General features: G+C 39.9%; 1 protein-coding gene across 4 annotated transcripts in view; it reads left to right on the plus strand.

Annotated features, from left to right (window-relative positions):
• Positions 1-1930: 1930 nt before the first annotated feature.
• LOC122558909 (inter-alpha-trypsin inhibitor heavy chain H3-like) overlaps positions 1931-27220 on the plus strand; it is a 105565-nt gene continuing 80275 nt past the window's right edge. For 3 of the 4 annotated variants that reach the window (XM_087994179.1, XM_087994180.1, XM_087994181.1), the window contains exons 1-12: positions 1931-2083; positions 2178-2234; positions 3074-3103; positions 9690-9853; positions 16258-16362; positions 17594-17756; positions 17865-17975; positions 18055-18183; positions 18266-18382; positions 22294-22462; positions 23756-23881; positions 25176-25357. In XM_087994179.1, coding sequence (XP_087850305.1) covers positions 1994-2083; positions 2178-2234; positions 3074-3103; positions 9690-9853; positions 16258-16362; positions 17594-17756; positions 17865-17975; positions 18055-18183; positions 18266-18382; positions 22294-22462; positions 23756-23881; positions 25176-25357 — 1443 coding nt within the window. In that variant the 5' untranslated portion in view covers positions 1931-1993. The remainder of the gene's footprint in view (positions 2084-2177; positions 2235-3073; positions 3104-9689; positions 9854-16257; positions 16363-17593; positions 17757-17864; positions 17976-18054; positions 18184-18265; positions 18383-22293; positions 22463-23755; positions 23882-25175; positions 25358-27220) is intronic. The other variant, XM_087994182.1, reaches the window with a different exon arrangement.

Below are 27220 nucleotides of genomic sequence, written 5' to 3' on the forward strand. Positions count from 1 at the left end.
TGAGGCAGTCAGCATGGCTTTGTGAGGGGCAGGTCATGCCTCACAAATCTTGTTGAGTTCTTTGAGGAGGTGACAAGACAGGTCGACGAAGGTCGAGCAGTGGATGTGGTGTGTATGGACTTCAGCAAGGCATTTGATAAGGTTCCCCATGGTAGGCTCATTCATAAAGTCAGGAAGTATGGGATACAGGGAGACTTGGCTATCTGGATTCAGGATTGGTTGGCTGACAGAAGGCAGAGAATGGTTGTAGATGGAAAGTATTGTGCCTGGAGGTCAGTGTTGAGTGGGGTTCCACAGGGCTCTGTTCTTGGGCCTCTGCTCTTTGTAGTTTTTATAAATGACTTGGATGAGGAGGTTGAGGCGTGGGTTAGTAAATCTGCAGATGACACAAAGGTTGGAATGCTGTTGATAGTATAGAGGGCTACTGTAGGCTGCAGCGTGACATAGACAGGATGCAGAGCTGGGCTAAGAAATGGCAAATGGAGTTCAATCTGGATAAATGCGAAGTGATGCATTTGGGAAGGTCGAACTCGAATGCTGAATATAAGATTAAAGACAGGATTCTTGGAGGAACAGAGGGATCTGGATGTGCATGTACATAGATCCCTCAAAGTTTCCACCCAAGTGGATAGAGTTGTTAAGAAAGCAGATGGTGTTTTGGCTTTCATTAACAGGGAGATCGAGTTTAAGAGCTGTGAAGTTTTGCTACAGCTCTACAAGTCCCTGGTGAGACCACACTTAGAATAAAGATACAAAGACTTTGGAGAGGGTGCAAAGAAGGTTTACTAGGATGCTGCCTGGACTGGAGTGCTTGCCTTATGAAGAAAGGTTGAATAAGCTCGGACTTTTCTCTCTAGAGCGAAGGAGGAAGAGAGGAGCCCTGATCGAGGTATACAAGATAATGAGTGGAATAGCCAGAGACTTTTCCCCAGGGCAGGATTGATGGTACGAGGGGTCATAGTTTTAAGGTATTAAGAGAAAGGTATAGAGGAGATGTCAGAATTAGATTCTTTATGGAGAAAGTTGTGAATGCATGGAATGCGTTGCCAGCTGTGGTGGTGGAAGCAGAGTCATTGGGGATATTTAAGTGACTGCTGGACATGCACATGGATAGCAGTGAGTTGAGGGGTGCTTAGGTTAAGTTATTATATTCTACATTGGATTAAACCTTGGCACAACATCGTGGGCCAAAGGGCCTGTTCTGTGCTGTACTTTTCTTTGTTCTATGTTCTATCACCACTATACTTACAATCTCAGACTGTCTTTGTGTCAAGTGGCCTGTGTAGTACATTTCTGAAACATGTCAACAATGTGCACAGTCCACAAGGACGGATCCTATTTTAAAAGGCAAATTAATGGACAGAGATGGAGCAAGAGACAGAGTTTTGTCAAGATTTTTGTTTGCTGGCGTTGGAAAGGGCCTCAGTCTAGTTGCACCGAGCTGAGGTCTACCAGCCTCTACATGAGGATACGTGGGCTTTATCATTCATTTCATCGAGATCAGCAAGCTATGTTTCTAATAAGTATGAAAATACTGAGTTGAACAGAGGTATTCTTTCAATCTTCATACAGAAAATTGTCAGAATATCCACTCAACATTCTGTTCCTAAAATGTTTTACCTACATTGGGAAACTGGCAGAGGCCTGGGTGTGGATTAAAATAATTAAGTTGTCAGTTAAATTAATTCTCAATTGCAGTTGTGGATGAATAACAATTAGTGCCAGTGCCAATCAGTCACCTGAAACAACTTTTAAAAAAATCAATATTGAGCTTCATATACAGAATATTCTTTGGACCTGACTGTCCAGATTTCACAATTTGTCCAAAAACATTGTTGTTTACTTTAAATTGCATTGCTGTTTACATTGTAACCTTTGTTGGGTCAACACTTTTCAGTAATTGTGGGAGTAGGGTCAATATCACTGTTGCTCATTAACAGAACTCAGAATCAGACCTCGACCCCGATAGCTCCAACCAGAGCATTTGTGCAAAATGAAGTCGGTACTGTCCTATATTTTAGTAATTACTATTCCAGCATTATTATCTGCTGATTACATAATAACAGAATCAGAGCATCATCAGGTAATGTGTTATTTAAAGCACCAAATAGTTAAAATAACTTTATTCTTAAATTCATTGACTTGACGTTTAGATATTTTACTTTTGTTTTGAGCAGAGAGATGATACAAACTATTTGTCAAATGTTCTGAAGCTGCCAGGAAGAATACTGAAGGTATATTTAGCTAATTTGTACATGTAAACTTATTAAGCTTAATTTAATAACTGGAAAAATTATTTCAATTAAGACACGAAAGTATTAACTATTGATTATGCTTCATGTCTGAGCTTCTTTCATCTGAGTCATTGTCCCGATCAGTTGGGATTTGCAAATCACAAATCTATGATTGATTTTGAAAAATGCAAATCAGTGTACCAATCTAGGTAACCTTTGCAAATAAAATCCTGTGTGAAAATAAACCAAGGGCAATCAATCATCATTGAACTCTCAGGTTTGACTTCAATCACCATCTGACATCCAATTTGCCTTAATAGTACATACATCTTCAATCCTGTGTGATTCTTTATTTTGCTTCATTCTTGATTGACAACAGTTGTCAATGCAGCCACCAACAGCAGACAGTCTTTGCACCAGAACGTTACTTATTATGGTATCTTTATTTCAATAATGTTTTAATCAATTATATTAGATAGAATGTATCATTTTTAATTTTTATCAGTTGCTTTGGACAGTATTTCAATAAAATTGAAAATTCAGGTTTTGATCAAAAATAAAAAGCAGTTGCAACCTGAGATATAGAGAGGTATTTTATTATTAGTTTCAAGTATCCAATTTATTATTACTAACAGTACATTGTCCAGTTTATTAAATGATAATATATTCTGAGACTGCCATGGGACATGAGCCTCCGTGGATTCATATGGTGCAACTGATGATTCACAAAATTACATTTGCAGTTTAATTTTATTCCTGATGTTACAATATTTGTGTACTTTTGGTATTGCAAATGCAGTTTATAACATTTTTTCATTTTTTTTCTTGGTTGGCAACAGAAAAGAAGCACCAAGGAGAATGGCAAAAAGGCAGGTTTGGTTTCTATTTATTTCATACTATTTATTTCAGTTACATTTTTTTCACTATGCACAATACCCCGGCTATGTATCTTTCAGACCAGGGTTGACAGCAAACATAGACCAGGTATCTTTTAAGTATTAATCTTATTAATTTTAATTAACTAAATTATAGCTGGGAGAACAACAGCGCATCCTTCTATATATTTCTCTCTCTGCACATCTGTGTCTTTGTAACTCGTTTCCAGTTCTAACCTGCTTAGTTGACTGAGAACCAATCTTAGCTCCTGGTGGTCTGCAGATTGTAGGATCCCACAGCCATAAAAATAGAGTTCACAATCACTATGAAATTCTTTGCTGTGACATTATGACATCCTGGGATATCCCAATTTTAAAAAGTTTTTTTTATCCTTGCATTCTGCAGTTACTTTAAAGACCCAAAAATAAAATGACATGGTCCTTAGAAATTGGTATTTGTTTTAAATGTGTTGAGACTTTTGTCAGTTCTCGTAAATTGTCTTTTTTCTCTCAATAATAGTTTGATTTTGTTTTAAGTGTTTAGATTCTGTAAAATACATTTCAGATTATATTATTTGCACACTATGATCATTTATAGCAAAAACCTTGGTTGTTGGTTGGCATTTTTCCATCTGCATGAGATGATGAGGAATGAAAACTCAGAACTTTGGTGAAATTAGATAAGATCATCCTCTGCACTCCTTTTGATGATTAAGAAAATAATTAGAGCGTCACAGAATCATACAGCACAGAAACAGAGCCTTCAGTGCAACTCATCAGCACCAACCAGACATCCCAATCTAACCTAGTCCCATTTACCAGCACTTGGCCCATATCTCTCAAAACCCTTCCTATTCATATACCCATCCAGATGTCTTTTAAATGTGTAATTGTACTGCCTCCTGTGGCAACTTGTTTCATATATGCACCATATACGCAGCTGTATTCCTGATGAAGGGCTTTTGCCCGAAACGTCGATTTTACTGCTCCTCGGATGCTGCCTGAACTGCTGTGCTTTTACAGCACCTCTAATCTAGACTCTGGTTTCCAGCATCTGCAGTCATTGTTTTTACCATATACGCACCAACCTTTGCATGAAACAGTTACCACTCAGGTCCTTTTTAAAACTGTCTCCTTTCACCTTAAACCTATACCCTCTCATTTTGGACTCCCCCTACCTGAGGGAAAAGACCTTGGGGATTCACTTTATCTCTGCCCTTAATGTTTTGTAGAGATTTATCTCAATAAGATAACCTCTCAGCTCCAGGTAAGAAGCCCCAGGCTAATTTAAGCCTTTCTCTCTGTAACTCAAACCCTTCGGTCAAAGCCACATTGTTTTAAATCTTTTCTGCATCCTCTCAAAGTTTAACAAAATCCCCTATAGAATTCTGAAAAATAAAGTCTTCTTAAGCTTCTGAAACTACATGTCATCATGTTTGCATTCTCCTACTCACAACTGGGTGACACCATTTGTATTAATCATCAGCTGGAGTTTCCCATTTGTTGTGATTGATATGGAGGACTTTCAAGCCTGCACCCTTGCTTTGGGTGGACTGCTGACCTCTTGTCATGGGATTCTTCACCAAAAAGAATATTTTTGAAGATGTGACAATTTTCCATCCTGTATGTGTGTCCAAGCCAGTGATGTCTTGCTTGATTAATATTACGTTACTGCATAATTTCCAAACCAGACAGAGTGTTTATCTTTAAGGCAACAGTGATCTTCTAGTATAAAGAATTTCACCTCACCCTCATTGTACAGAACATTGAAGTCAGTACAGTTTGTAATTAGTCAGGGATGTGAGTGTTGCTGCTGTCGTGTTATGAGGCTGCAACATCAGCAAACATAGAACCTAAACTATGTGCATATGTTATCTATCTTATAGCACTGTAAATTGTTAGTGTTGTTAATAAACATAAAAAATCTCTTAACAAAAGCTCAGACTTTGTGGTATATATTACGTGGGCTATCATACAGGAAAGCACTAAGGTCGTGTCATGCTGGCAGTGAAGTTTGACCCAAAAAAGCACATTAATTAATGCTAACATATTGGCAAGGACTGTTTTATTGGTGACATGTGCTGTCAATGATATTTCAGAGGCACCAGAAATGGAAGTGATTGAGTCTTTGTTCTTGGTAGCTACAAATTGTCTATACATTGTTTCTGTACAGCGATGTGTTGAAGATACAGGTCTTGTAGATAAACATTTTGGTGTTATGAGTCAGTTTTTTTCTTGTCAGTCTTATAGAACATAGAACATAGAACATAGAACAATACAGCACAGAACAGGCCCTTCGGCCCACGATGTTGTGCCGAACATTTGTCCGAGCTTAAGCACCCATCCATGTACCTATCCAATTGCCACTTAAAGTTCGCCAATGATTCTGACTCTGCCACTCCCACAGGCAGCGCATTCCATGTCCCCACCACTCTCTGGGTAAAGAACCTACCCCTGACATCTCCCCTATACCTTCCACCCTTCACCTTAAATTTATGTCCCCTTGTAACACTCTGTTGTACCCGGGGAAAAAGTTTCTGATTGTCTACTCTATCTATTCCCCTGATCATCTTATACACCTCTATCAAGTCACCCCTCATCCTTCTCCGTTCCAATGAGAAAAGGCCTAGCACGCTCAACCTATCCTCGTACGACCTATTCTCCATTCCAGGCAACATCCTGGTAAATCTTCTCTGCACCCTCTCCAAAGCTTCCACATCTTTCCTAAAGTGAGGTGACCAGAACTGCACACAGTACTCCAAATGTGGCCTAACCAAAGTCCTGTACAGCTGTAACATCACTTCACGACCCTTGAATTCAATCCCTCTGCTAATGAACTCTAATACACCATATGCCTTCTTACAAGCTCTATCCACCTGAGTGACAACTTTCAAAGATCTATGAACATAGACCCCAAGATCCCTCTGCTCCTCCACTTTACTAAGAACCCTACCGTTAACCCTGTATTCCGCATTCTTATTTGTCCTTCCAAAATGGACAACCTCACACTTGGCAGGGTTGAACTCCATCTGCCACTCCTCAGCCCAGCTCTGCATCATATCTAAGTCCCTTTGCAGCCAACAACAGCCCTCCTCACTATCCATAACTCCACCAATCTTCGTATCATCTGCAAATTTACTGACCCACCCTTCGACTCCCTCTTCCAAGTCATTAATAAAAATTACAAACAGCAGAGGACCCAGAACTGATCCCTGCGGAACTCCACTTGTAACTAGGCTCCAGGCTGAATATTTACCATCTACCACCACTCTCTGACTTCGACCGGTTAGCCAGTTTTCTATCCAATTGGCCAAATTTCCCTCTATCCCATGCCTCCTGACTTTCCACATAAGCCTACCATGGGGAACCTTATCAAATGCCTTACTAAAATCCATGTATACTACTTCCACTGCTCTACCCTCATCCACATGCTTGGTCACCTCCTCAAAGAATTCAATAAGACTTGTAAGGCAAGACCTACCCTTCACAAATCCGTGCTGACTGTCCCTAATCAAGCAGTGTCTTTCCAGATACTCATAAATCCTATCCCTCAGTACCCTTTCCATTACTTTGCCTACCACCGAAGTAAAACTAACTGGCCTGTAATTTCCGGGGTTATCCCTATTCCCTTTTTTGAACAGGGGCACAACATTCGCCACTCTCCAGTCCCCTGGTACCATCACTGTTGACAGTGAAGATGAAAAGATCATTGCCAACGGCTCTGCAATTTCCTCTCTTGCTTCCCACATAATCCTAGGATATATCCAGTCAGGCCCGGGGGACTTGTCTATCCTCAAGTTATTCAAAATGTCCAACACATCTTCCTTCCTAACAAGTATCTCCTCTAGCTTACCAGTCCGTTTCACACTCTCCTCTTCAACAATACGGTCCCTCTCGTTTGTAAATACTGAAGAAACGTACTCATTCAAGACCTCACATATCTCTTCTGATTCAATACACAGTCTCCCACTACTGTCCTTGATCGGACCTACCCTCGTTCTCGTCATTCTCATGTTTCTCACATACGCATAAAATGCCTTGGGGTTATCCTTGATCCTATCCGCCAAAGATTTTTCATGCCCTCACTTAGCTCTCCTAATCCCTTTCTTCAGCTCCCTTCTGGCAATCCTGTATCCCTCCAATGCTCTGTCTGAACCCTGTTTCCTCAACCTTATGTAAGCCTCCTTCTTCCTCTTTACAAGACATTCAACCTCCCTCGTCAACCAAGGTTCCCTCACACGACCATCTCTTTCCTGCCTGACAGCACATACATATCAAGGACACATCGTATCTGTTCCTTGAAAAAGTTTCACATTTCCACGACATCCTTCCCTGACAGCCTATGCTCCCAACTTATGCTCCTCAGATCCTGTCTTACAGCATCGTATTTAGCCTTCCCCCAATTGTAAAACCTACCCTGTTGCACGCACCTATCTCTCTCTATAACCAAGGTGAATGTCACAGAATTGTGGTCACCATCACCAAAATGTTCACCCACTAACAAACCCATCACTTGTCCCAGTTCGTTACCAAGTACCAAATCCAATATGGCCTCCCCTCTGGTCGGGCAATCTACATACTGAGTTAGAAAGGCTTCCTGTACACACTGCACAAACACCGCCCCATCCAATCTACTTGATCTAAAGAGCTTCCAATCAATGTTTGGGAAGTTGAAATCACCCATGAGTACTACCCTGTGGCTTCTGCACCTTTCCAAAATCTGTTTCCCAATCTGTTTCTCCACATCTCTGCTGCTATTGGGGGGGCCTATAGTAAACACCCAACAAGGTGGCTGTACCTTTCCTATTTCTGACTTCAGCCCATACTACCTCCAAAGGCAGATCCCTCTCGAACTGCCTTTCTGCAGCCTTTATACCATTTCTAATTAGCAACGCCACCCCTCCTCCTTTTTTACCACCCTCCCTAATCTTACTGAAACATCTGTAACCAGGAACCTCTAACAACCATTCCTGTCCCTCTTCTATCCACGTTTCCGTGATGGCCACAACATCGTAGTCCCAGGTACCGATCCACGCCTTAAGTTCACCGACCTTATTTCTGATACTCCTTGCATTGAAGTATATACACTTGAGCCCATCTCTGTGTCCGCAAGTACTCCCTGTCAGTGCTACCTTCTCCACAGCCTCCCTACATTCTTGGACATCCTGACAAACAGCTAACCTACTTGCTGGTCTGCAAGTCCGGTCCCATCCCCTTGCCAAATTAGTTTAAACCCCCCTGAAGAGTGCTAGCAAACTTACCTCCCAGGATATTGGTGCCCTTCTGGTTCAGGTGCAACCCGTCCTGCTTGTACAGGTCCCATCTTCCCCAGAATGCAGTCCAATTGTCCAAATACCTGAAGCCCTCCCTCCTATACCATCCTTGCAGCCACGTGTTCAACTGCACTCTCTCCCTATTCCTTGCCTCACTGTCACGTGGCACCGGCAACAACCCAGAGATGGCGACTCTGTCCGTCCTAGCTTTTAGCTTCCAGCCTAACTCCCTGAGCTCCTGAATGACCTCCCCACCCCTCTTCCTACCTATGTCGTTGGTGCCAATGTGCACCATGACTTCTGGCTGCACACCCTCCTCCTTAAGGATTCTGAAGACACGGTCTGAGACATCTCGGACCCTGGCACCCGGGAGGCATCAAACCATCCGAGAGTCTCGCCCATGTCCACAGAACCGCCTGTCCGTCCCTCTAACTAAAGAGTCTCCTGTAACTAGCGCTCTCCTCCTCTCCCCCTTTCCCTTCTGAGCCTCAGAGCCGGACCTCGAACCAGAGACCCGGTCACTGTAGCTTATCCCTGCTAGGCCGTCCCCCCCAACAGTATCCAAAGCGGTATACTTATTGTTGAGGGGAACGACCACAGGGGATCCCTGCACTGCCTGCTTCCTCCCCTTCCCACCTCTAACTGTTACCCAGCTACCTCTGTTCTCTGGCGTAACCATGTCCCTGTCGCTTCTATCTATCACCCTCTCAGCCTCTCGAATAATCCTCAGTTCATCCAACTCCAGTTCCAGTTCCCTAACTCGTTCTGTGAGGAGCCGGATCTGACTGCATTTCCTGCAGATGAAGTCGGCAGGAGTATCGGTGGTCATCCCTACCTCAAACATCCTGCAGGAGGAACATTCCACTGCCTGCGCTGCCATTACTCTATACTTCGTCTCCAAAACAAGAACACTGAGTAGCTTACCTGTGGACTTTAAAGTTAGGTTAGAGGAGGAGGATGGGGGGTCGAGGTAAGTTCTTAAATATCAATCACTTACCTTCCCGACTAGCTCTGCGCTCCAACTTCACTTCCGCCCAGCTCGCGCCGTTCTCTGCTGTGAAAAGACCGTTGGCATCGAGGTAAGTTCTTAAATATCAATCACTTACCTTCCCGACTAGCTCTGCGCTCCACTTCCGCCCAGCTCGCGCCGCTCTCTGCTGTGAAAAGAGCATGAAAGTTTGGACAAGACACTTTTTAATCACTAATATCCCAGTAGTGCAGCTTACAGTGCTAATTTAAGACAGATTTTCTAATAATATTAGTCTCTTTCATCAATTGCTTTTCCATGAAAAATTATACTTTTTCAGGGAAGGGATCTTGAAATCTATAATATGAAGATTGATTCCAAAGTTACTTCTCGATTTGCTCACAACATGGTAATCAGCCGGGTAGTGAATCGAGCAAATAAGTCAAAGGAAGCTTTCTTTGAAATGGACCTACCCAAGACAGCCTTCATTACCAATTTCAGCATGTGAGTATCAGCTGAAGTATTAAGCAAATTAGCACAAATGAATTGTTTGCATCTTTGATTATTTTCTTGTATAAACCTGGTAAATTTGTGGAGACTGTAGTTTGAAAATGTCTGTATTCAATATTGATTCCTTGCTGATGGATTTAGAATGTTGCCATTAAAGGGTGTAAACAGCATGAACACTAAACTAACATCTTGTTGAACTTGTTAAAGAAAAACTCAAGCAAAAGGAAGAGATATAAAAAAGGGCAGAAATCCTATGTGGGTACATTCTTTGTTTCCTTGGAGCTTAGGGTTTAATGGAAGATTGTGCAAATATTGCACAATAAGCAAAAGTAGTCAACCTCTGTTGTGCTGTGCCATTTTGTTACAGTTTACAGTGCTGCAAACTAATAAATGAAGAATACAGCTTTAAAGCTGAATATTATACAACAGTATAATCAGTAGATGGAGAGCATAACATTACTGAAGCTCCCAACATCTAGTTCTTTTCTACTGTTTTAATACACTATGTTCAAGATCACTTGCCAATTGAAGTGTAAGAAATTTGTGTAATAGAAAAATACAAAATAAGAAATAAGAATAGGTCTACCAATCCATTGTTCTATTTACACCATCACAGATCCTACTTGTGATGAGGCAGCTCATTCTGGCAAGGTTAGATTGTCCTTGATTTTTTTTCAGTGAGGTCGTAAACAGCACAGACTCTGAAAGGTCTGAGAGTTTGGATAGATTTTAGGATCCATTTGTTTACAAATAGCAGATACTGCCTCAGAGAGAAGGCTTTCAAGCTTAAAAAAAAGCTTGTATAATGAAAGAGGAGTGGCCAGTCCTAGCAGCTGAGTTTTTGATTCAGTTCAGTAGCAGTTTGTGTGAAGCAAAGCTGCTGAGGGCAAGCTCAGGCTGGACCCTCTCTCCTTCTAACCTCACGCCTGTAAGCCCTTGTTATATTTTGGCTTTTGTGTCAAAGGGTTTTTATTTTGATGTTGCAAGTATTTCGGAATAGAAACAGTAAATTGGGATAGCCTATTGTGTTCGGATATGATAAATTATTTTGGTATTCTATTTTCTGTTCTTTGTGTTTCATTCACTTATCTTGTAAATATCTTCTGTTTTTGTTTAAAACTAAGTAGTCTGACCAGTTAATTCTCTCCTGGAATAGCCACTGTACACTTGTTTAAATCACATAGCAAAGTTAGGGTCTGGGCTACCTTCTTAAAATGTTTTGAGGGGTCTGGACTGATCCATAATATACCATACTTATTTAGAAGTTCATTTTTATCTAACTTTTCAACAGAAAGAAGGCAGGTTGGGAGTTAAAACACGATAGGTTAGTTGCTTCCTTTGACCTTGCCCTATTTTTGTCCGTTATAGTCTTAACCTGCAAGGATCTTCAAGCAACTGAGGCACCAGCCTAAAGCAGGCAGAAAGGCTTCATTCATGTATGCAAATTGGAACCAACTACTGATGTAGATGGTAATGATTCTGAAGGGTAATGTTGGAGACTGCTTTAACTTCCACCCAAACTGAACGTTATTAGGATTTGGATGGGAAAAGGGTGAACAACTTAGAATCTTCGAAAGTGAGAATTAGGTTCTTAGGTCTCCTCATACTTGTAGCAACTTACAAATGTATCTTGTACCTGATTTTCACCATGTAAGAAACTACATCTTCATCATAGTCATTTGGTCCACTCACAAGAATAATCATAGAATCTCTACAGAGTGAAAGCAAGCCATTCAACACATCAAGTTCACACTGAGTGCATCCCACCTAGATCCACCACACGCCACACACCCCCACCCCCAATATTTCCCATGGATATTCCACCTAACCTATACATCCCTGAACACTAAAGGTCAACTTAGCACATCCAATCCACCTAACCTGCACATCTTTGGACTGTGGGAGGAAACCCATGCAGACTGTGGGAGAATGTGCAAACTCCACACAGACAGTTACCTGACGGTGGAATCGAACCTGGATTCTTGGTGTTGTGAGGCAGCAGTGCTAACCACTGAGCCTCCGTGCCACCCCATCTTGTTGAAGACAATAGCAACTTCATGTTAAGAAACATTGTTGGTTTACCTCTACCACTGTTGTTCAAGTAAGGCTTTAGTCATAGTCAAGGGAAGAGGATTGTGGCAGTGTTCATACTGGGAGTAGGTAGCATCATAAGGCCTCTTACTTCAAATCTGGTGAAACAAGCACAGAAGTATGAGTTAATAGACCTGGGAGGAGCAATACTGATTAGACATTCATCAAAGAATCAAACAGGCAAAGACCCACCTTACCTTCCCCCTCACCTCCATCCAAGGCTCCAAGAGCCTTCCACACCCATCAGAGATTTACTGCGCTTCCACACTTGTCATTTATTGTATCCATTAATCTCAATGTGGTCTCCTCTACATTGGGGAGATAGAACGCCTACTTGCAAAACGCTTCAGAGAGCATCTCTGGGACACACGCATGATGCAATCTCACCACCCCATGGTTGAACACTTTAACTCCCCCTCCCACTGCCAAGGACATGCAGGTGCTGGGCCTCCTCCATCGCCAAACCCAAACCACCTGACGCCTGGAGGAAGAACGCCTCATCTTCTGTCTTGGGACCCTCCAAACACACGGGATCAATGTGGATTTCACCAGTTTCCTCATTTCCCTTCCCCCCAGCTTATCCCAGATCAAACCTTCCAACTCGGCACCATCCTCATGACTCGTCCTACCTGTCCATCTTCCTTCCCACCTATACGCTCCACCCTCCTCTCTGACATAAAACCATTACTCCCACCTCCATCCATCTATTGCACTTTCAGCTACCTTCCCCCAGCTCCACTCCCTCCCATTTATCTGCCCCCCCCCCCCCCCCGAGGCTCCCAGCCTCATTTCTGATGAAGGGCTTTTGCCTGAAACGTCAATTTTCCTGGTCCTTGGATCCTGCCTGACCTGCTGTGCCTTTCCAGCACCACTCTAAACTTGACTCTGATCTCCAGCATCTGCAGTACTCACTTTCTCCAAAGAGCCCCATGAGTATAGGCCAAAATCCCTGTTGGGCAAAGGGGAGGAAACTTTAAATTAATGGCGCAGAATGGGTTGACTGAGCCAGAAGTTCAAAAGGAGTGCTTACTTACCACTTACAATGAGTATTGCGTTGAAGCAAGCTGGTAACATGAGGCATGGCTACGAAAGGGAAAACAGGAACCTTAGAAGGAATTGAAACTGACATTTCTACGCTGGAGAATGACACAAAGCCAGAAATAAGGTGACAAATAGGCAATTTGACATCCTAAACTGACTGAAGAAAATGATAGAAAGACTTTTGAGGCTGTGATAAAAATGGGAGATCCATAACTTAAACCAAGGTTCAGGTGGAATAAATGTATTAACGTCATAGGCGCCAAGCTATGTTTGGGTAAGTCATGGGACAGTCTGGCATTGTTGATAGGGCTGTGAAATATAGGAAAACATCCACTTTGTCCATGAAGCAGGAAATATCAACCTTGTCTACAGAAAGGAGAACCTCTATTTTGCTCACAGAAAGTGGGAACCCTGCATTTTGACCACAGAAAGTGGGAAACATTTATTTTAACTACAAAGGCTTGGGTAATATCTCAATAGCAGTACAGAGATACACTATAGCTAAATTACAGGGTTTAAAAAGTCTTACAATGCATACAATTCCATGTGAGCCAACATTGAAGTGTGATGACCAATGTCCACAGATTTAGGACACAGTCAAGATGAAACTATGTAGCACAGAAATTCAGAATATTGCAAAAGAAAAAATATTTGTTTCAACAGAGCAACCATCTTCCATGACAGGAATTCATGAGTTTAAATAACCCCCAGAAAATGTTATGAGGCAAGTTCCACTGCAAACAAAATCCAGGAAATTAAAAATCCTCCATATAAGACAATGGGCTGACCACCTGTTTTACCATGAATGTCAACCTCAGTGAAGGACATCCAAGGTGTAAAAGATCCTTCATGTACAGAAACTTTACAGACCATGCAGAGTCAAGAACCGAATCAAAGTCAACAATCCTCAAGTCAAAAATATATCAATCTTCCTAGTCCAAAGAGGATGTCTTCCAGAAGAATTGTGAAATCCCCAGACTGCCTGAATTTGGGAAGTATTGGGACAAATTGGAGTAGCAGCAAATGAAATTATATACATGAATGTATAAATGTTAAATACAAGAAAAAAAGCTGGATTGAAATGTTATACAAGTTAATGATTCCAAAAGGATTCATATTGGAGTCCGCATCAAGGTCCGCCCATCTGTTGATGTCACAAAGACTTGGGTGGGGAAAGACAGAACATCTTAGGATTTTGTATACCCTGGGTCTTCTCACTGTTTTGTTATGATGGTTTCATTTTTCATAATTTTTGTGGACTTCAGTTTGCAGAGTTGTGGGGTTACCTAGACATTTTTTTTAACAGATCAATGAAGAGTCACACTGGAACTTCTTTTAACAAGATATTTCTTGGAAACCATCTGGTTCCAGACAATTTCTGGTCCTGCTAAATTGAACTTACTTCATGCAAAATAACTAACTTTTTTTATGGCTTTGTGTTGTGGCTATTCTGTTTGAACAGTGTTTTGCATACTTGGCAATGATTTTGAATTCCAGTTGTGGAAGCCAACTAGAAGGAAAGAACTGCTTAGCTTGAGACATCTGTTTTAAGGCATCGTTGTAGTGAACTCAATGTTAAATCTGATTGCCTTCTTGAAGAGTAACTGGAAGAATCTTAATATTGTGTTTCCTGAGCATGCTATGCCTGCCAGAGATATCTGCCTACGTTAGTCACAACAGTTTTCACATGCCAGAATGCTAGACTGACAGTCATCTGAACATACTGCACCTATCTTTCTTTACTTCAAGAACTAAAGTTATTGACCAAAGTGAAACTCTGCACAGAGAGATCATTTTCTTCCTCTGCTCCTTGTGTAACTGGTTGTGTGTTTGTATGTGTTTTGGGTTATTTAGAGGAGTAAATATTGATATTTATGCATTACAACTTATGTATTTTAAGCAATTCTGTGTCTTCATGAAATACTTTTTAAAATGTGTTTATTAATGAAAACTGATGGATGAATCTTTAAATTCTATGTCCAATACAGTGAGAGCATGTTCTTACTAAATTAGGAACTGGGCAGAACAAAGTTTAGATTTCCAAATTAATCTTCCAGAACAAACAGGAGAAAATGAATTGCTCAATACCTGATGCAATTCAGGCTTTGTTCAAAGCTAGGAAGTTGATTTCCAAATGCAAAACCCATGTGTTATTAATCGACTGGGCACAGTCCATGTTGGTTATAGTTAAGCTCTTTATTACACTGGACACAAGCCAGACTTCCACTTGGAATTCCAGGAAATATATAAAACACTCCAATTCTCTGAATTCAATGTGCTTGGAGCATTCAGTTCAGAGTCAAAAGATTACTGGACTATTTACAAGTAATTTCAATAAATGGGTATAAATTGCAGACAATAAATAGCTTGAGGTGAACTACAAATGAATGGTTCATAAACCATCAAACCCTTTGTACTACATTCCAATTCTTTTTGTGTTTCTAATTAATTCCATTTATTTCAGTATTCAGAATCAATACTTGATCATCTGGAAAGAACAGTTGATTCAATTCACTTCAATCTGCAATATATTTTTTTCCTATCTTTCTTTTTTTTCTGTAGATTTGCAATCTATGAGGACTACTGAAAATTCAATGTTCATGGGACTGTCTCTCTGTGGTTATGATTTCTGTCTGCTTTATGCCTTATCTCAGTCCCAGCCTTCAGGATTCTCCAACCCAGTGTCTGACATCCTTTTCCTTGTCTTTTTCTCCCAGAGAAAGAGTTATCCTTATTGCTGTCTCCAAGACAATCATTTGCTCATTTTTCTGCATCCATGTCCATCTGAAGTTGAAGTGGTATTTTAAACTCAGACTGCTAGGTGTACACCAGTGTTTAAGTCTGGTACAGACCTAGATACATACTAAAAATGTGTGTGTCCTTTTTGTTCAGCTTACAAGGAATGAAAGGATTTGATTTAAATCTGTTCATTTTGGTTCTTATAGCAAAGATAGAGAAGCTTTCCAAGATGTCTATGTGAATACAAATTGAATATATTAATTAATAATGGTGCAAAATAGTTTCCCCTGACCTCTATCCAGGCTCTCCAGTCAAAACAGGCATAAATATTTAATCAACACATGTCCTGGCCATTAAAAGATATGTCAAATGTGATGTAATAATTATAAATCTTACTGTGTTTTACAAGAAGGCGTTTTTTTACCAAAATAAAGAAAATGTGGAAGACTTGTGGAGCATATATGAAACAAAATTAAGCAGTCAGGCTCCTGTTATACCGTCCATGTATTTTCTCTCTCTCTCTGCAGGACTCTAGATGGAGTGACTTATGTGGGAGCCGTAAAAGAGAAAGAAGTTGCTCAGCACCAGTACCAACAAGCAGTTTCACAGGGACAGACTGCAGGACTTGTGAAGTGAGAGTAATTTTATTTCGCTTCAATGATAAGTTTGATTTTTCAATTGTTTATTTCCTTTACTATCTGATGAGTGAAAGGCAGTAATAACAGCAAAGAAATGAGAATAAATACATGAAACTTCAGTAAGCAGTGTTCATCATCCCATCCAAAACAGATAAGCCATTGTCCATTTGTCATCACCTCTGGTCAAGCCAGTTTTCAACCCAACTGGCTAAAGTTATCTTAAATCTATGCTCGCTCAAAATTTCAAAATGTGCCAGTGTGATATGGTGATTCTACTGTTCTGAGCACTCAACAGGAATACAGCTGAGAAGGAGTTATTCTGTGAAAGCTTCAGCTCTTGCTTGTTACCTGCATCTGGGAATTCCCTGCTAGTAATGGAACATCACAGAAAAACTAATTTATATTATATAAACTGAAAAGATTCCATCCAATCTAAAGGTGTAACTTGAGCAAACCTAATTGGCAAAGTGGGCTGTGAACCATAATCCATTTCTGATAAAGGGAAAGCATTCATTTAGTCACTCATTCAGCGATTTAGTGACAGCACATCCTGCTCTCCAATGTTTAACATTCTGACATGCAAGAGACAACGTTGGGGGGGTCATGAAAGCACTCTGAGTAGAGAAAAAAAACTTGTCAACTTGTAGGTAGCACCAATAATGCATAAATTAAATAATTAATTTTTGCTGTAGTTCAAATTCAAACCTTTCATTGAGAAACTTCAAATAACTAACTGATACCTCATGATGTAATTCTTATGATGGATATAATTGGTATGATTGAGCTCATATTTCATATAGGTCAAAGGAGTAACCATGTGTTTCTGATCAACTCAAGTAATTTAAATGCATTAAAGTAATGCTTGAAATTATTTTCTTCTTTACATCTGAGTTAATTCTATCAATTAACATTTTGTATGGATTATCTAATTATTTCATTGCTATTTGTTGGGCCTGTTTGTACGCAAATTGGCTATCACGTTTCCATATATTAAAACAGTGACTACAATTCAAAAGTAATTTGTCACTGAGATGCATTTTTTAAGACATTCTGAATTTGTTGAAGGCACTATTTAACAAACCATCAATCTTTATGCCACCCTTGTCATTTTTCATATAAACTTTACATTGGCATAACAAATTAATGAGAACTTGCTCCTTACAATATCCATCATCTTACATGTACAAGATTTTAACTGCAGCTTTTTGTTTTCTAATAAACGAAGAGCATCTGGCAGAAAAATGGAGAAGTTTAAAGTGTCAGTAAATATTGGAGCAACCAAAAAAGTCACATTTGAACTAACATATGAAGAATTATTAAAACGTAACTTGGGGAAATATGAGATGAACATCAAAGTAAAACCCCAACAGTTTGTCAAAGAATTCCAGGTACGTTTCTACTACTAGTCAGTAATTACTAACATATTTTAGATGTGGCTGTTCTGATTTTCCGATTTGATAACTAAACATTCTTGCATTTTTATATGCTGTTTCTAGATTGATGTACATATCTTTGAACCACAAGGCATTTCCTTTCTGAATGTTGATGCAAAGTTCTTAAAAAATAATCTGACTTCACTTGTGAAAAAGACACTTACTGCAACAAGGGTAAGTGGCTATGTACATTTTGTTAGGTTAAACAAAATAGTAACTATATAAATTAACATTGGGTCACTGTTTCATTCAGGGCCATATTTCTTTCAAACCAACTCTTGAACAACAACGCAAATGTCCTGATTGTCATGAGACAATTCTGAATGGAGACTTCATCATAGTATATGATGTCAATAGAGACCTGTCTGCTGGTAGTGTTCAGGTAATTGAACATTATAATTAAAATGGAAATTTCATAGGATTTTTTATTCTGATTATTTTATTTTATATTTTATATTCTTTAGATTGTAAATGGATATTTTGTGCATCATTTTGCACCTGCTAATTTACCCAGGATCCCTAAAAACGTCATTTTTGTAATAGACCACAGTGGATCTATGAGGGGTACAAAAATGCGTCAGGTAAGGAAAGTTTTTTTGGTGGAGGAGGGAAAATGAAAATCACTTGTTTCTCGCTCTCTTTCCTACCCTGATGTTTGTGTGTCAACAACCATTCCACACATTCTACACCATGAAAAAGAAGATACCAACTCAAAACTTGTTTTGTAGCCAGTGAAGTTTCTGTAGAATAGTTGTTGTTTAAACATGTTAGTTTTGGAGGTCCTTGATCGCAGTTACTAATATACACACCTGACCGTCTGTAGCAATTTTGTACATTAGCTTGCTGAAATTGAAGCTAACGTACAGACTTATCATCAATCTGAGCTAGAAATCCTCTCAAAAATTTAAGCTAGTTTATTGAGTTTGATAAGAAACAGCAGTTCAGATATATGCATTATTTAATGAAATGAAAAAGATGGGGAATATGTGACTCATGACAGATGAGAATGTTTGATTTATCCCAAAGCCATTCTGTAGAAGAGAGGAGTGGGAATACAGACCCCTATAGGTTTGGAATGGTTGAGTGTTTGTCCTTGATATTTTACTGTTCATGATGGTAGTTTTCGATGGTAAGAGTCCTCGTTCTTCCTTCTGATTGATTTCAGGGAACTCCTTGATCCCATTGATAAACCTTATTTTGGGGACTGGCAATCTATGCTACATCAATCCCCATCTGAACCATCTTGGCCAATGACCATTAGGCAGTTATACATGACCTCAGCATGACTGTTGTCCCTTTGCTCACCTCTATTTGAAATTTAGTTGTCATTCCTTCTCAGACCAAAACATCATTATCTCCATAACAACAAACTAATGATAAGAAAGCATAAACCTGATAAATATTTGACATCAGTACAATGGAACATCATGACTTTGGCAATTTTGATTACCTTTTCTTTGTTTTCATATGCTAGAGATTTGTTTTATGTTTGGAGAAGGCGTGTTCATACTGCTAAATGAGGTAACATGCTGCACAGGAAATACTAAATATTAGGGTGACCTTATAGAGGTTTACAAAATTATGAGGGGCATGGATAGGGTAAATAGGCAAAGTTTTTTCCCTGAGGTTGGGGAGTCCAGAACTAGAGGACATACATAGGTTTAGGGTGAGAGGGGAAAGATATAAAAGAGACCTACGGGGCAACTTTTTCACACAGAGGGTGGTGCGTGTATGGACTGAGCTGCCAGAGGAAGTGGTGGAGGCTGGTACAATTACAACATTTAAGAGGCATTTGGATGGATATATGAGTGGGAAAGGTTTGGAGGGATATGGGCAGGGTGCTGGCAGGTGGAACTAGATTGGGTGAGGATATCTGATCGGCTTGGACAAGTTGGACCAAAGGGTCTGTTTCCATGCTGTACATCTCTATGAGGAGAAAGTGAGGTCTGCAGATGCTGGAGATCAGAGCTGAAAATATGTTGCTGGAACAGTGCAGCAGGTCAGGCAGCATCCAGGGAACAGGAGAATCGATGTTTCGGGCATAAAGCTTATGCCCGAAACGTCGATTCTCCTGTTCCCTGGATGCTGCCTGACCTGCTGCGCTGTTCCAGCAACACATTTTCAGTGTACATCTCTATGACTCTATGAGTCTATGACATAGGAACAGAAATTAGGCCATTTAACCCATCAAGTCTGCCCTGCCATTCAATCATGGCTGATAACCCCATTCCCTCCTTTTCTCCCTGAACCATTGATCGCCTTGATAATCAAGAACCTACCTATCTCAAATATACTCAATGATCTGGCCTCCACAGCCTTCTCTGGCAGTGAATCTCATAGGTTCACCACACTCTGGCTAAAGAAGTTTCTCCTTATCTGCATTCTAAAAGGCCTTCCCTTTACTCTGAGTCTGTGCCCTCAGGTCCTAGTCTCTCCTACCAATGGAAATATCTTCCGAACCTCCACTCTGTTCAGGCCAATCAGTATTCTGTAAGTTTCAATTAGATCCCCCTTTATCCTTCTAAATTCCAATGAGTATTTACCTAGAGTCCTCAACCATTCCTCATATGTTAAGCTTTTCATTCCTGAGACCATCTTCATAAGCCTCCTCTGAACCACCTCCAGGGCCAGTACACCCTTCTGGAGATATGGAGCCCAAAACTGTGCACAACACTCCTAATGTGGTCTGACCAGAGTCTTATAGATCCTGAGAAGTACATCTCTGCTTTTATATTCAAGTCCTCTCAAAATAAAAGAAAAACACTGCATTTACCTTCCTAACTACAGACTTAACCTGCAAGTTTACCTTGAGAGAATCCTGGAGTAGAACCCCCAAGCCACTTTCCACTTCAGAGTTCTGAATTTTCTCCCCTTTTAGAAAATAATCCATGCTTCTATTCTTACCTCACACTTTCCCTCATTATATTCCATCTGCCACATCTTTGCCCACTCTCCTATTCTGTCAAAATCCTTCTGCAGTCTCCCTGCCTCCTCAACGCTACCTATCCTTCTATCTATCTTTGTATCATCTGTAAACTTAGCTGGAATACCATCAATTCCTTCATCCAGATCATTAATGTCCAGAATGAAAAGTTGCACAACATCCATTTGTCACCAGCTACCATCCTGAGAAAAACCCTTTTATTCCCACTCTTTGCTCTCTGCCAGACAGCCAAGCTTCTATCCATGCGAGCAACTTGTCTCTAACACCATGGGCCCTTATCCGACTCAGCAGCCTCCTGTGTGGCACTTTGTCAAAGCTCTTCTTGATAACCTCCATTGACTCTCCTTGGTCTAACCTATTTGTTACTTCCTCAAAGAATTCTAGCAGATTTGTCAGGCATGACTTCCCTTGATGAAACCATGCTGATTTTGCCTATTTTACTATACACTTCCAAGTATTCAGAAATCCTTCACAATGGACTCCAAAATCTTGCCCACGACTGAGGTTAGGCTAACCGGCCTATAATTTTCTGTCTTCTGCCATACACATTTAGCAAACTCCCAGTCCTCAGGGATCTTCCCTGATTCTAGCAACTCTATGGAACCCTGAAACGATTCAGTTTTAAAGGGGTCCCCAACTTCCAACAGCGCAAATACACAAACAGTAAAGTGATAATAACCAGGTAATCTCCTCTTTTTCTTTGAAGTGGGATGCTGTGGGATGTTTTGCAACTGCCTGAGAGAGACAAGTGGGACTTTACTTGAACATTCTATCTGGAAGGTGGTACTCTCTCAGTATAGCACTGAAGTATCAATGTAGAGTTTTGTGCTTCACTCTCCACTGAAGCAAAGGCAAATGTTTTGACATTGAGCCAGATGGCACCAAAAGGTGTTGAATTGATCAATAAGAAGTATATGGTTGAGGTCCAGTGAAAGGTATCCCTCTGATTATTCCCTGCTTTTATTGTGCTGCACCTTCATCCAATGCTTCGATAGAGCAGCTGATCGAGATGGGTTGAGTTTGTGTGATCACCTCATTGGAATTTAGCTTTGGTGGTTCGTGGTACTTGTCCAGCAGTCAGGAAATATTATGCTGTGAAGCATATCATCAAGTGATCAATGATCAATTAATGCCAGAAATGCTGATTATTTTGGTACAGTATTTGAGTTTCACTGAATCAAAATGCACAGATGTAGCCTCACATTGGATCTATAAAGAATAATTGATGCATATTCACTTTAATTTAAGAAAGAAGACAATAAAAAGTAAACAGACTACTATATTAAATCCACACTAGAATATGTTGACACTCTACTTCCTTAATATTGTTAATATTTCAATACTTAATTTATACTTAATTTATTCCACTTCAAATTATTTCATCAAAATGTTTTGTCAGTTCAGCTATGATTCCTAGGTACCATCTTCACAGGATAGCAACTTGACATGAAAAATGGCATCAAAGCCTGTTATGCACAACAGATAATCTTATCGATGAAGTTGATGCTCTAAAGTTAAATTTTTAAACTGATGTTTTGTCCCCTCCAGACAAATGAAGCTCTTATAAAAATTTTAGATGATATGGACTCAAAGGATCACTTTGGAATTATTATCTTTGATCATTCTTTTGCAACATGGAAAAACGCAATTTTTCAAGCAACTCCAAACAATGTGACTGAAGCTAAGCATTTTGTGAAAAAAATTTCAGCCAAAGGAGGTAAAGATTACTGTTTATCCCAATTGGAGATGAGACTTTGTTGTACTAAGCTCTTCAAAATTCATTTGCAGAAAACGTAAATACAGGAGAGTACTAATTCTTCAAAGCAAATCCCTAACTTGTCTCTGCAAGAGAATTAGACTCTGAATTAATTCTACTTTAAAATGTCAATATCTTGCAAAAGATTGAAACAAGTATAAACTTTAATACTACATTTTACAGTCTCGGGGTGTACAAGGCACTTTTCAGCCAATGAATTACTTATGAAGTGTTTGTAGTCACTAGTATTATGCCAGTAGACGCAGTAAGTAATTTGCTCACAGCAAGATCCCACAAACAGCAATCGGATTAATCATCAGTCACTAGTTTCTAGTGTTGTTGGTTGAAGGTAAATGTTGAGCACTACTCCTCTTCAAAAGGTGTCATGGAATCCGTTACCTGTGGCAAAACAAGAAGATTGTGCTTCAGTTTAGTTGCCATCTGAAAGATGGCACATCTGCCAATGAAAAACTACTGCACTGAAATATCACCCAAAATTATGCACTCAAACTCTTGTGTAGAATTTGAACATTCTAACTGAGGTAAGGTTACTACTATTAAGCCAGGCTGACAAGATACTGGAAAGAGGTAAAAACAATGACTGCAGATGCTGGAAACCAGATTCTGGATCAGTGGTGCTGGAAGAGCACAGCAATTCAGGCAGCATCCGAGGACAGGCAAAATTGCCTGAAACGTCGATTTTGCCTGTAATCGGATGCTGCCTGAATTGCTGTGCTCTTCCAGCACCACTGATCCAAGATACTGGAAAGCCTTGTCCATGTATCTTAACAAAGATCAGAAACATGATAATGCTGTTTCCATATTACAGATGTAATAAAGGCACCAAATATCCAGTATTGTGCACAGCTTGCAGTTATTTATTCTGCACTGGAAGATTGCAGTAGCTTCAAGTGGTCTTTCTTAGAATAATTTCTGCCCCAGTATCCTTTTCCAATCCATCAAAACCACCAGTGCTGCACCAAAGAATTTCTTTGCTTTCTTTGGAGTTTGAACTGCCTCTCGCAGAATGGGCTTTTGGTCAATTCATTCTTTGCTGATGGACAATGGCAGGGCAACACAACCAGACTGAGTGGATACACTTATGACCCATTTTGCTGGAATTATATCCCAGAAAGTAGTTTTCAATTCTTAAACATTGGCGGTCATCTACAACTTAGCAGCCGAAAAATGTTTTGGTGGCATGACACAATCAGACTGCAACATTTTAAAATATAATATTGCCTTTTGTTACAGGAACAAATATAAATGACCCTATGCTAGAAGCAGTGAAACATCTGGATAAGGCCTATCAAGACAAGCTTCTGCCTGAAAGAAGTGTCTCCATGATTATTTTGTTAACTGATGGTGATCCAAATGAAGGTTAGTGAAAATAATTGCCTTCTATATAGGACTTGTGAGAGTCTAGCTAACAGATCTAAAGCTTAAAACTGAACAGGGTAATGGAATACCTGAGACCAACAATTATAGAATCCCTAAAGTTGCAAGCAGGCCATTCAGTCAACTGAGTCCACACTAACCCTCTGAAGAGCATCCCACCTCGACCCACCCTATCCATACACCTCCTCATCCACCAGTCTGCACATCCCTGGACACGATGGGCAATTTATTATAACCAATCCCCCTAACCTGCACATCTTTTGGAATGTGGAAGAAAGCTAGAGCACCCAGAGGAAACCCATGCTGACATAGAGAGAATGTGCAAACTCCACATACACAGTTCCCAAGGATAGAATCAAACCAAAGTCCCCGGCAATGTGAGGCAGTAGTGCTAACCATTGAGTCACCATGCTACCCCACCACTGACCCTTGTGTTCTGATGCTTGCTATGCAATTATTTTTAAAGTTTAGCTTCTTTGGTAATGGAGAAAATTCAACCATCAATTTCTTAGAAGCCGATTCCACAAGCAGTGGAACCATATATCATGACCATATACTTTTTTTTAATACGATCAGGACATTGGTGAAAACTATTTTTCTTCAAACTAATGCCATGGGATCTTTTATATCCACTTGAAAGTGTTTGATTTCTTGATGAAAATGGCACCTCCAGTAGTGCAGTGTTCCCTCAATACTTCACTGAGAGTCTAAATTTCATGTTCAAGTCTCGAGTGGAACATGATCCACACAACCTTATGGCTGAGAAGTGACGGAGCTGTTCAAGACACAATGTGCCCCTTCCATTTCTCCAAACGCAGATCAAAGAATGCAGAATAATGATTGAGAGTGGATTGATAATATTTCTTCAATAAATATTTATGTAGTATAAAATAGATCAACTGTTTATGGGAAGCTAAGTTATTACTAAAGTATTTGTTGCATGCAATGTAAGGTACATGTGAAGTTGCTATATTCTTACCAGATATCAGGGCTGCTCTCACATTAGGGAGATATGTGATTTAACCAGAAGTTCACCATACCTCAGGTGAGGGGAGTGGTTGAGAAGGTGAATCTTTCATAGTAGTCTCAGCAGGTGTGGGAATTGATTGATCAGTGATTAAAGTATTGTTGGCAGTCATTCTAATTATGGGGCTTCAACTATTAACACAGTGTCAAGTCAATCTACCATTCCTAATAGAGCCCCTTAACAAGTCTGTAAAAATGAATTGTGTTCATTAAATGATTGATGTAAATTGTATGTTTACTTTTATTACAGGAGAATCAAACCCAGTAAAGATTCAGCAGAATGTTAAAAAAGCTGTCAATGGCAAATACAATGTGTATTGCCTTGGGTTTGGTTATGATGTTAAATACAGTTTTCTAGAGAAAATGGCACTTGAAAATAATGGTATAGCACGGAGGATTTATGAGGATTCAGATGCTCCCTTACAGCTCCAGGTAAAATGATTATTAAATATTTGGCTGATTAACTATGGCCCTGAGTTTTCTCAGAGTTGATGCCAAAACCCTATCTGCACTCGTGAATGAAAATACATCCACTCTTCCAGTAAATTTAAACCATTGCTGTTGGAGCATCTCTCTGGGTAATTGCATGCATTGTACTGAGCTCTTTTTTTTATGTACTTTGTGATATTAAATGGCATGATGGCAGAGAAGTTATACCTTGCAAGTATGCTGCTGACCTGCAGTTAAACAATCTGAAACACTACATATTTAATTCAGTCTTAGTTTCACTTGAAGTGTGGCATGTAAACCAATAAGGAATTTCTATCTGACTGAGAACAACCCATGATGAGTATTTTTTTACAGATAAAATGAAGGAGCAGTTAAATGCTGAATTTGCTGAGATGGTGGTGAACCAATGACTCATGAAAATGGCTATCACAAAAATTCAATATTATAGGTTTGAGACCTGAAAGATGAATGTTGAAAATATTGACTGAATTAAATATGTTTGTCACAATTACTGATTCATGTCTGTTCTGTGATGGATCCTCACTGTAGTCACCTTGGTGAATAAACTTTGGATTAATTTTAGGTTGGAATCTAAAGAGTTTGACTGGTTGAGTGTGGTAGAGAAACATTACAAGAACTGGCTCTTTTTGATTTGATTTATTATTGTCACATGTACCTAAGTACAGTGAATAGTTTTGTTTTGCATGCAATACAGGCAGATCATAACATACAAAGATGATAGGGTAATCAAGTAGAGCAAGGAATACAAAATTATGGCTTCAAAGAAGGTACACAAAATGCAAAATCAACATTAGACTTGAAATTTGAGAGGTCCATTCGGAAGTCTAGTAACAACGGGGAAGAAGCTGTTTTGAATCTGTTGGTGCGTGTATTTAAGATTTTGTATCTTCTGCCTGATGAAAGAGATTGGAAGAGATTACAACCAGGGTCAGAGGAGTCTTTGATGCCTTTCTGAGACAGCCATGTGTAAACTGAGTCAATATATGGAAAGTTGGCTTGCGTGATGGACTGGGCTGTGCTCACAATTTTCTGTAGTTTCTTACAGTCCTGGAGAGAGGAGTTGCTGTACCAGATTGTATTGCACACAGATAGAATGCATTGTATGGTGTATCTGTAGAAGTTGGTGAGAGTCTTTATGGACATGCCAAATTTCCTTAGCTTCTTGAGGAAGAAAATACATTGTTGTGCCTCCTTGACCATTGCATCAATGTGGGTAGTCCAGAAAGATTGTTGGTGATCATCACTCCTAGGAACTTGATGCTCTTGGTCATCTCTACCTCAGCTCCACTGATGTAGATAGGGGCATGACCTCCTCCTTGCTTCCTGAAGTTGATGATCAGCTCTTCAGTTTTGCTGCAATTGAGGGAGAGATTGCTATCTTTACACCATGCTGCTAAGCACTGTATCTCCTTCCTGTGTCCTATCTCATCATTGTTTGATATCCGGACTACAACAGTGGTGTTGTCAGCAAACTTGTAGATGGAGTTCAGATGAAATATGACCACATAGTCATGAGTGTACAGGAAATACAGTATGGGGGAGAGTACACATTCTTGTGGGGTACCGGTATTGATGATTGTCTTGGAGACAGTGTTGTTGCCTATCTTTTTTTAAACATACACAATGCATACATGGTAGAAGCCAGTTACATTGGTGTGATAGACATTAATACTGAGACCTTGAGAGAGACCTATAAAGTAGGTCCATCTCCTTAGAGATCCAAAGCAGTTCTCCACCCAAGTCCACATAACATTGAAATATTGAATAATGCTTTATGCGTACCTTAGCATTAATATATTTTCAGAGCCTATAGCATGGTAATAA

This window comes from Chiloscyllium plagiosum, unplaced genomic scaffold, assembly GCF_037043375.1.
Source record: "Chiloscyllium plagiosum isolate Xiang-an unplaced genomic scaffold, Cpla_swu_hap1 HiC_scaffold_14, whole genome shotgun sequence".
Classification (NCBI taxonomy): domain Eukaryota; kingdom Metazoa; phylum Chordata; class Chondrichthyes; order Orectolobiformes; family Hemiscylliidae; genus Chiloscyllium; species Chiloscyllium plagiosum.